The 10,776-nt window shown below is 34.1% G+C and overlaps 1 protein-coding gene across 2 annotated transcripts in view; it reads left to right on the top strand.

Annotated features, from left to right (window-relative positions):
• Positions 1-7,365: 7,365 nt before the first annotated feature.
• Positions 7,366-10,776, top strand: part of epha6 (eph receptor A6) — a 248,440-nt gene continuing 245,029 nt past the window's right edge. For both annotated transcript variants that reach the window (XM_056458117.1, XM_056458109.1), the window contains exon 1: positions 7,366-8,038. In XM_056458117.1, coding sequence (XP_056314092.1) covers positions 7,963-8,038 — 76 coding nt within the window. In that variant the 5' untranslated portion in view covers positions 7,366-7,962. The remainder of the gene's footprint in view (positions 8,039-10,776) is intronic.

Genomic DNA, 10,776 nt, shown 5'->3' with positions numbered 1-10,776 from the left:
CACCCCCACCCACAAATAACCCATCGGGAGAAATGAGAAACTTAATCATTTTTACAAATTTAAGTGGATTGAACATAAAACAATTAAGTTGTCCCCAAACAACCTTAAGAATTGTGTTTGTTTCATCTCATATTAAATAAGTCGTTTAAACAAGCAGCAAATGTCATTTTTGAGTGTATATATTAAAGTACAGCTGAAGTCATTAGCCCCCCTTTGAATTTTTTTTCTTTTTTAAATATTTCCCAAATGATATGTAACAGAGTAAGGACATTTTCACAGTATTTCCAAAAATATTTTTTTCTTCTGGATAAAGTCTTATTTGTTTTTTTTTTGTTTGTTTTGTTTTTTTGGCTAGAATAAAAGCAATTTTTTGTTTTTTAAAGCCATTTTAATGTCAAAATTATTAGCCCCCCTTTTTTTCGATAGTCTACAGAACAAACCATCATTATACAATAACTTGCCTAATTACTCTAACCTGCCTAGTTAACCTAATTAACCTAGTTAAGCCTTTAAATTGCCCTTTAAGCTGTATAGTAGTGTCTTGAAAAAACATATAGTAAAATTACTGTCATCAGGACAAAGATAAAATAAATCAGCTATTTGAAATGAGTTTTTAAAAATAAAATCTTTAGAAATGTGTTGAAAAAAATCTTCTCTCCTTTACACAGAAATTGGGGGAAAAATAAACACGGGGTCTAATAATTCAGGGGGGCTAATAATTCTGACTTCAACTGTATATGGTCCATAAATGTAAAAAAAAGGAAAGGAAATAACATAAATACAATTCAGGGAGAATACTCACACAACCAGATGGCACAGTCCAACATAAAGACAAGTTTACCCCTGACAATCTCAGTCAGAATCTAATGAGGTCAAAACAAGGTTAGAATGGGGGTCCAAGTTTTATAGAATTTGTCAGTAGAGCCCTGAATGGAATATTTAACCTATTCTAGAGAAATAAATGACATGAGATCTATTAAGAGGGGGAAGAGTTGGAGACTTCCAATGAAGCAAAATGCATCTCCTCTTGACCAAAGAAGCAAATGCAAAAACATCGGATTGTTGTTTAAAGAGAAGAGAAGGTAACAGACACACCAAAGATGGATATTGCATACGTTTTTACCTTATTTCAATACTGACCTCCGTAGCAAATACAAATATCTCAAGGTCTATAAACTTAATGATGCTCATGGCAGACTGTGGAAAGACAGAGTGGGAGAGCTTTCATCTTTTTGTTAAAGGGTGAAAACTCTGGCAGGTTTAAAGAGACTGCCAGTGCAAGTACATTATCAATCTTGCAAGTGACAGCTTCATAGATGAGAGTCCGGGAGAATCGTGGCATGGAGGAAACCAAACAGCTGTGCTTCTTTTAACCATCATTTGATGTTTTCTTTTTCTAGCCAATCATCCATTTTTCATCTAGGAGACGAACCTTGTCATCCTCCCGGTGTTACGTATGATGTTCTTGAAATCAAAAGCACAAACAGGTTTCTGTTCCTTGCTGCACACACACACACACAATTTAAACAATGAAACTATTGAGAAGCATTTACTGTACTTGTCCTTTTGTTTTCTGCTGAGGAGACTTAGAGATATAGATCTGTGGAAGCTCTGTACTGTAAATGGAAACAGATGGCAAAATAATTTAGCACAGCTATGACAACAGCTCGGCTTGAGCACTGTAAGTAAAATAAATAAATGGGAAATAAAATCTAGCCTTCAGTGAAGAGATTTAACAAACAAACATTTGATCTCGAGAGGGTTATATTTACATTATCATGAAGTGATCATGCCAATTATAGAGTGTCAGATCTCTTTTCATATTTACTGATAAACTCTGACAGCATGCTAAATGAGATCGCACCACATACCGACTCTCTGTGATGAGCTTCCCTGAGCGGATACGCAAAATTCTTCATCACAAAAGCAGATCAAGTGAATAAATAAATTACTAATAGAAATTGCAATGCAAAACACTTTAGTCTAATTTACAGTCAATTTCTGGTGGTGAAATAAACAGTAGATCAATATATAGTAAGAAATAAAAATAAAATAAATTCAAAATACTAATAGTGAACAGAAAGTATTACAATGCTCAGCAGAATTGAGTACACCCTATTTTGAAAATGATTTTTATTTATCCATTTCTCAGTGAATAGAGGCAATGCATTTTGGTGCATTTAAACAAAACAGAATTGTTAAACAGATCTATTTATTAAAATAATATTTTAGTCACCAAACATATTTATAAATAGAAAGATAATAATTAAATTCAAGAAAAATATTGCAAAAATTTTTTTTTAAATACAGTCTACAACATTTTAACAAAAAAATGTACTTTTTTTTTTTTTTGCTTCTCTTGATTTTTCCTCTTTTTAAAATCTGTATTTAATATTTTTCTATAACATAAATGGGTGTACTAGTTTTTGGACCGTTATTGTAAGTTATTTTGTTAGATAAGCTCCAAATTTAGCTTCAGTAATGACTAATTTAATGTATATGTACAAATATAATATTGTATTAAAAAATATGAATTTATAAGATAGATTTGTGAGGGGTGTGCTTATATATGCTGTACACTGTATATTACTGGCTTCCCCCTTATATTCAGCCGATCCCATACAGTATATCAAGTTTTACATGACCCAGCTGATCTTTTTTACCCTGCATTTTAAGTGAGGGATTCAGAGATATTGGAAACACTTACTTTTAAACTGATCCTATGTGGCTGCTTTTATTTTATTTTGATGAGTGAGACTCAAGTGTTTAATAAGTGTGTATGTGTGTGGTTATGGAAACTGCTATAACTGTAATTTTTATTATTTTATTAATTTTCTCATTCTCTTTCTCATTCTCATTTTATTCAAGAATTCTCATTGATTCCTTTTAATCAATTGTGAATCAATTTGGTCAGAGAAGCTGTTTTTTTAAATAAAATGAGGAATACATTACCATAAATAAGATCAGGTGCAGCACAAATAGTATGGTGGTTACAGTAATATGCTTATGCTTTCAGAGTAACAACAAAACCTTTACTAAAAGGACTGGAAATGATGAGAACGTAATACAAATATGTTCATTTGTGTTTGCAGATGAATATAAGTCTTATTAAAGGCATAGTTTAACCCAAAATAAAAATGTACTCACTTTAGACTCACTCTCAGGCAGTTCCAAACATTTTAGTTTCTTTTTTCTGTCATACACAAAAGAAGATATTTTGAAGAATGTTATAAAACTGACTTCCATAGTAGGAAAAACAAATCCTATTGAAGTCGATGGTTACCAGTTTCCAACATTTTTTTTAAATAACTTATTTTGTGTTAAAGAGCAAAATGAGTAAATGAGAGGAGTAAATATATTAAATTTGTCAATTTGTAAACAAAATTTGCCAAATTAATTGAATTTGTGTATTTTTGAGTCATATTTTGAATTTCGGAAATAGATTTGTGTACTTTTGAATCATGTTTTGAATTTTCGAATTGAATTTGTGTATTTTTGAATCATGTTTTGAATTTCGGAATTAGATTTGTGTACTTTTGAATCATGTTTTGAATTTACGAATTGGATTTGTTTATTTTTGAATCATGTTTTGAATTTCTAATTAGATTTGTGTATTTTTGAAATGTGCTTTGAATTCTAATTGGATTCATAGTTTTTTTTAATCATGTTTTGAATTTCTGAAGATATTTTGAAGCTTGTTATAAACAGGTAACCATTGAATACTATTGAGCAAAAAGAGGAAACGAGATGGGTAATTAATTGCGGAATTTTCTATTTTTTAAGTTAAAAAAATTATTTAATTTTGTTTTGGCTATTCTAAAAAAGATTTTGTTCACCAAATTAGCATTGCAAACACACTCAAATACCATTAAGTAATTGTTATATATTGCATATTTATTAACTAATACCCAAAAATTGTATCTCTTTACATTGATTTCTTAGTGAATTTCATTATTTTATTGTTTCAAATCCCCATATTGTAAATATTAGTGATATTTTACAGTGTAGAAGTGAAAAACTTCTGCAGAGTTATGACTTGTATACTTTACCCTGACATCTGCTTTCTTGCCTACATATCGGATGTTGACACACTGCATTACTACTGCTTAGCCAGCATAATCTAAATCAAGTGAGCTCCTATATTAAAATCCGTTTCCCTCAAAACCTCATGTCTCCAGTCAATCAATAAATTACATTCAGCATATTGTGTATGCATGATGGCATCGGGTGACCTTTAAATGGCTGCACAAAAATAACCATCCTGAATGGATTGCATGTAGGGGATATGAGGGGGGAAGGAGAGAGTTATTTTCACATCTGAGACCATTAGACGCCGGTTAGATGTCTGAATTGCACAGGCATGACAAGCAGAGACACTGTGGACTCTCACAAGCAGGACACCAGTAAGCAATAGGATCCAGACCACAACAAATAAATCGGCTCATATATCTGCACAGTTGTTATATGTCGCCTGACTTAATAGTGAACAAGACCAGAAAAGTAGCAGCACTGCATTACAGTAACTTTAACTGTAATTTGCGATAAGCAGTTAAGCAATGTCCCAGTATTGCGTGCATGGACTGTGATATTAATACTGGAAAACCTGCTGTTATTTTCTTTACAATTTACCACTTTATTTAACAGTTACTGCTGTTTTGATGCTTTTTATGTATCTGTATTTTTTTCTTCTCTCCTGCTGATTATGCAGTGCTGAATGTTGATATCTGGTTGCACATAAACAATATAAGCAGTAACAACTAATCAAGGTGGTAAATCAATCACTATTATATTTTCTGTTTTCATAATAACAGTAGAGGAAGACTTATTTGCTACCGGTGTCTTTATTGATGTCTTTAATAATAATGAATAATCTCTAAAATAAATAGATATAGCCACAGCCATATCATCCTGCAGACCAAGAACGATTACTCACTGAAGCTGTGCAGGGCTGAACTGGTCAGTACCTGGATGGGAGACCCCATGAGAAAACTAGGTTGCTGTTGGAAGTGGTGTTAGTGAGGCCAGCAGGGCTCGCTCAACCTGCATTCTGTGTCCTGATGCCCCATTATAGTGAAGGGAACACCATACTGTCATTGAGCACCGTCTTTTGAATGAGACGTTAAACCAAGGTCCTGACTCTCTGTGGTTATTAAAAAAAATCCTATAGCACTTTTTGTAAAGAGAAAGGGGGGGAAAGGGGGTAACCTCAGTGTCCTGGCCAAAATCACTCCATCGGCTCTTACCCATCATGGCCTTCCAATCATCCCCATCCATGGAATTGGCTCTATCGCTGTCTCTCCACTCCACCTACAGCTGGTGTGTGGTGAGCACATCCAAGTGGATGCTGCACACTGGTGGTGGTGTAGAGAGACACCCCTTGTGATTGTGAAGCACTTTAGGTGTATGGCCATACACAATAAATGCGCTATATAAATACACATTACATTACATATTAGGGATTTACATTTCTGAGTAAAATAAGGTATATGAGATAAAGGTGTGTGTGTGTGTGTGTGTGTGCTTGCTTAGGTGGTTTTAAGGACACAACATTGTATAATGGCATGGGTATGACCCTAATCTTAACCCTAGTTGATGGTGGTTTATTAGGACATACCTTGTATCATGGTAATTCAAAACAGGGTAAAACAGTAAACAGTAAAACCATAAACTATATGATATATATAGTGTGTGTATGTGGAAGGAGGGGACAGGGGGTAAATTAAATGTTAGAATAAAATGTATTTTGAATGTCTAAAATGTTGGACTTTATTTTACTCATAAGATGTAAAACCCAATGTGGAAAGTGAATGGTGAAATTGCTCTGTTATGGTTTACGATGTGAATGCTGTAATCCAAATCCTGGTGGATACCAAATAACTGGATCATGAGCTGTGAAAAGATGTGTCTCATTTAGATGTGCCGATATTCAGTAATTCAATATATCAACATAATGAACAGTGGCGCAGTAGGCAGTGCTGTCGCCTCACAGCAAGAAGGTCACTGGTTGGAGCCTGGGCTGGGTCAGTTGGTGTTTCTGTGCAGAGTTTGCATGTTCTCCCTGCGTTTGCGTGGGTTTCCTCCACAGTCCATAGACATGTGGTACAGGTGAATTGGGAAGGCTAAATTGTCCGTAGTGTATGAGTGTGTATGGATGTTTCCCAGAGATGAGTTGTGGCTAAGGGCATCCGCTGAGTAAAAACGTGCTGGATAAGTTGGCGGTTCATTCTGCTGTAGCAACCCCTGATTAATAAAGGGACTAAGCTGAAAAGAAAATGAAAGAATGAAGATAATGAACTTTTTTTTTTTAATAATTAATAATCGTGAATAATTATTTATTCTTTAAACTTTTAGAGTGCCTTTTAAGAATATTCAGATTGTATTGGCAGTGGGTAAGTTGTCAACTAGGCATGGGTCAGTATAAGATTCTGAGGTTAAGATAACCTTGGATAAAAATATCCAGTTGACTTCTGCTGCTGTCATTGACTTCTGCTGTCTTCATTGAATAAAAAACACAGATTTCTTTACAATTTAAAACGGCATCTTTGGATACCTTTTCTGCTGGAGATACTGTTGTCCAAAAAAAAATAAAAAATAATAAACAAATAAATCTCATATACAGTAGGAACGGTATAGCAGTAAATATTGGTGGTTTTAAAACCTTGAATCTTCCAAATCGCAGTATAAGGTTATCGTCCCATGCCTATTGTCAACTGATAAAAAATAGTTCCTTTTTTTTCCCTGTCTTTAGGTTTGGTCTTAAAAATTACAGTGAAAACAATAAGCATGTTTTCCCTTTTTGTTCAAAAAAAAAAAAGAAAAAAAAAGAAAAGAAAAATGAACTGAAGTGCAAATGTAGACACCCTTAGTGCAGGTTTTGACATAATGACTGCATCACTCCACACTGTAAGCTGTGCCTGTGCGGATTCCCAGTCAGTCTTAAAAGTCAATTATTTACCTTAGGTTTGTTCCTCGTGTAATACAGTGCAACCATACCTTGCTTCAAGTGACGTATGGGAAATTAATTAAAGATAAGTCAAAGTTTCCATTAACAATATGACTTAATAAAAAAACCTTTTTACAATAGTATCTAACAAACTACCCAATATGGTCAGCCTATTTTGTGTTATAAATGAAAAGCCTGCATTGTTATGAACTAAAATCACTGTGCGTTCTAACAAACGTTTGAATATCTTAAAAGTAGAAAGAAGTGCATCTGTCGTCAGTCATTTTGACAACAATTGAGCAAACATTAACACATTGATGACTGCAACTGTTCCACCAGTCCTTATAGGAGAGGCAGTCTGTTTATGTGACATGTTTTAAATAAGCAAGCCGGACTTCCCTAGCCTTGACAGAACCACGGGACGGCACAACACAGAGAGGAAACGAACACCCTCTAGTGCTGACGAGCTGGTCTTCTGTCTACATCCTCAAAACTCACTTGGGCTTTTCAACCTCAAGATCGCGTTTCGCGCGCCAGAGAATAAACCGTCGCGGAGGCTCGTGCCGGATCTGTCTGCGTGCACGAGACTCATTCGACAAGTTTAAGCGCGTGATACTAAACGTTCTCGCGTCGATGGTATATACGGGCAAGGAGAGAAGAGCGAGTTAACGTATAGAGCAGGGGAAAGCGCGTTAATGGATATTGACGACTGGATAACACACTTAGTCTAGTTCGTTATTTCAAGTGCTGACTACCAGGCAGCGTTAGCAAAAACTCATCTCACAGTCTCTACCCTATTCATGGGGTAAATTCTGTAAGTTTTTTTTTTAAGTGCCGCCGGTAGTTGTGCGCGTAATGGGCTGGCATTTCAGTCGCTCTCTATCCGCGTTTTCGCGGTGCGGGGAACGAGGTGGTTGACACGCAAAATCGTTTACAACAGTTAGATGAAAATTGTCACAGGATATTTTGTCGTGGAATCTCTTCTGTAGTGACTTACGTGCACAACTGGATATTAAAAAATGACTTTTCAAAGGTTTTTCTTCATGTTTGCTTTACCGGGATTGATGCTGTCGGACCCCGGGCATCCAAACCAAGGTGAGTTATAATGGAATAATGAATAGGTTGATAAAATCCTAACATATTGCCTACACTGATATGGTATACGGTGCATACTTATGCAATGCGTATTGTTTGCAAAGCAGACTAAAGTCGTATTTTGTTGTGCAGTTTTGGTTAGAACATTGTGTATGCGGTTTATTTTGGATAATGACACGTGCACCCACAAATTAGCTAGAAAAATATTATTTGTTTTGACTTGGAGGTCAGTGCAGAAAAGATTATACACGTTGTTCAATAACAGTTTGTAGTTCTGCAGGCTTGCTCAACATCACAGAGAGACCGGGACGATGTTGAAACACATATCAACGACTGCAACTCGAGTGATTTTTTTAAATATATTTTTAATTATTATTATTATTATGATGATGATGGTTATTATTATTATTATTATTATTATTATTAATGATGGTTATTATTATTATTATCATTATTATTATTATAATTATTTTGATAATATATTTTTAGAATTGTTTTTAAACACTGATATCATATCCCCATATGTGTCTTGTACTTTAAGAATGTACAACTCATCTCAATGACTGTGAATCAAGGTCAAGTACACTCAAAAAATATATATTTTTAGCTTGTTCAAACTACTGAAACAACACAATTCTTGAGATTTCGTTGGGGCAACTATTTTTTTTTTTTTTGTTCAATCCACATAAATTTGTTAAAGTGTTAAGTTAACTTAATCGCTTTGTGTTGGGACAATATGAATGAATTGTGTGGAACCCTGCATTTTTTACAGTGTACAAAGAGAGTTGTTGTTGTTGGAGTTTTTAAATTATGTAAATTAGTTTTATTTTATTTTTTTTATTTCGTCATCTTAGAGTAATAAGGCTCTAAATGATTTTGTCAAAATATAGTTTTTCCACATATTTTTATTCTGTGACAACTGTTTTACATTAGGCTGTGTGATGTGTTTTAAAGTTTAAAGTGATACTTTTTATTTAAAAATATAACAAAACAGAAACTTGCCCCCCTTCTCAAAACCACTTTAAAAAAGTTCCTTATGATCCCAAAGTGGCATTTTATTTAAAACACATACTCAACTCTAACCTGCAGGACCTGTACGAATCAAGCTAATAAAACAGCAAGCAACTGCATTCAAACTGTATATTAACATTTAAATATAAAATTCTCAAACATTCTCAAAAATGTGACACTTTCTCATTTAGTTAAACTTTTATGGGTACTGTAGAAATGCATTAAAAGTAGTTGTTTTGTAGCTGTTTTTTGTCAAATCTTGTTTGGATAGAAACTGCTGATGACTAACTGTCAGAAAAAAAAGAGGTAAAACTGAATTTTCACTGGGCCAGTGGCCTTAAAGATATGCTTTTAATGTCATGAATTTGTCCTTATGTACTCAAAAAAGGTACATGAGCAATTCCATGCAAATGTCAAACAAGTTTTCACCAAAGTATGAAAACCGTTTCTAAGTTTTTTTGCAAGCAAGTATTTTAGAAATACTCAAAAAAAGTCTCTGGTAATGTTTTCAAACTATTATATTTGATTTACTTAATACACACAAGTGCCAATTTCACGTCTGTCACATCCATAACGGATAGACGTCACAAAATAAAATTAATGTTCTATAGAGAGCTAACTCTTATCCTTTTGATTATCATTATTTATTTTTGGTTGTGCAATTCAATTCACAGAATTTCCACAAAGTAAGTTGTATACTACAAACTTGCATACTTTTTTTGGTCATATCAATAACACATGTTTATTTTCCTCATTTAAAGTACTAAACACGTTTACACATTGATATTATTCTGATCCCTTAACTCTGTGGTCAGTTGTTCTAGAAAATATAAACAGATGTTTCAATATAATGTTAGCATATACTTTCTATGTGAATTTATGTTTTGAGTTTTTCCTGCAAATGTCACATCCATAATGCTCTCATAGTTGCAATATTGAGAAAGTACAATTATCACAATTATCAAGATCTATTTATACCAGTTTTTTCCCATAAAAAATAGAATGTAGGGTTGGGAGAAGCTTAATCAATCAGTTATGTCAATCATCATTAAAGCACATAAGCAGCAGTCCTTGTGTCATCCTAGCAACACTATGTTGCCAGATAAACTCTAGAAAAAATATCAAAATTACCATCTCACCTCAAAATTGCATTTTGTCCTGTGAAACTTTTGCTTATTTTTTCACAGTAGCTTCAGAAAGGGGACGGAAAGTGATGTCCCCCTAATTGATATTATTTACAAAAATAGTTAGTTAGATAGTTCCGTTTAAGTAGTTTAAAACACTGCTTTGTTTCACCAATCTATTGAGTGGATTGCATCTTTCAACGCACCTTTCCTTCCTGCATGTACCTCTGCCTCCTATCTTTTGTTTACGCTCACAGCTTGCAGCAGTAATTCACACAAAAATTAGTCAAATGGCAGCATTTTGAAAATGAACATTACAAGAACAAGTGACTCCCGTGTTATGTCTGTGTGTTGTTAAAAGAGAGAGGGAGGGAGCATATTTGTGTGGGATGTGATGTGCAGAAGATAGAGAGAAAACACTCAAACCATCTGAGTTGGCTTGCACGGCATTTAAAACTTTTTTTTTCCCAGTTATGAGTCATCCCTATTTCACCCGAGCTGGGATGGAAAGCTGTTATTTAACAGGTCACTGTTTTGTCAGTTTAAACCATCACATATTAGGACATAGATTGGGTTACAGTCCTTTCCAATGTGAACCTATAA

The sequence above is a fragment of the Danio aesculapii genome, chromosome 1 (assembly GCF_903798145.1).
Source record: "Danio aesculapii chromosome 1, fDanAes4.1, whole genome shotgun sequence".
NCBI lineage: Eukaryota > Metazoa > Chordata > Actinopteri > Cypriniformes > Danionidae > Danio > Danio aesculapii.
Note: the sequence above shows the minus strand (reverse complement) of the source record. Positions and strands in the feature narration are given on the sequence as shown.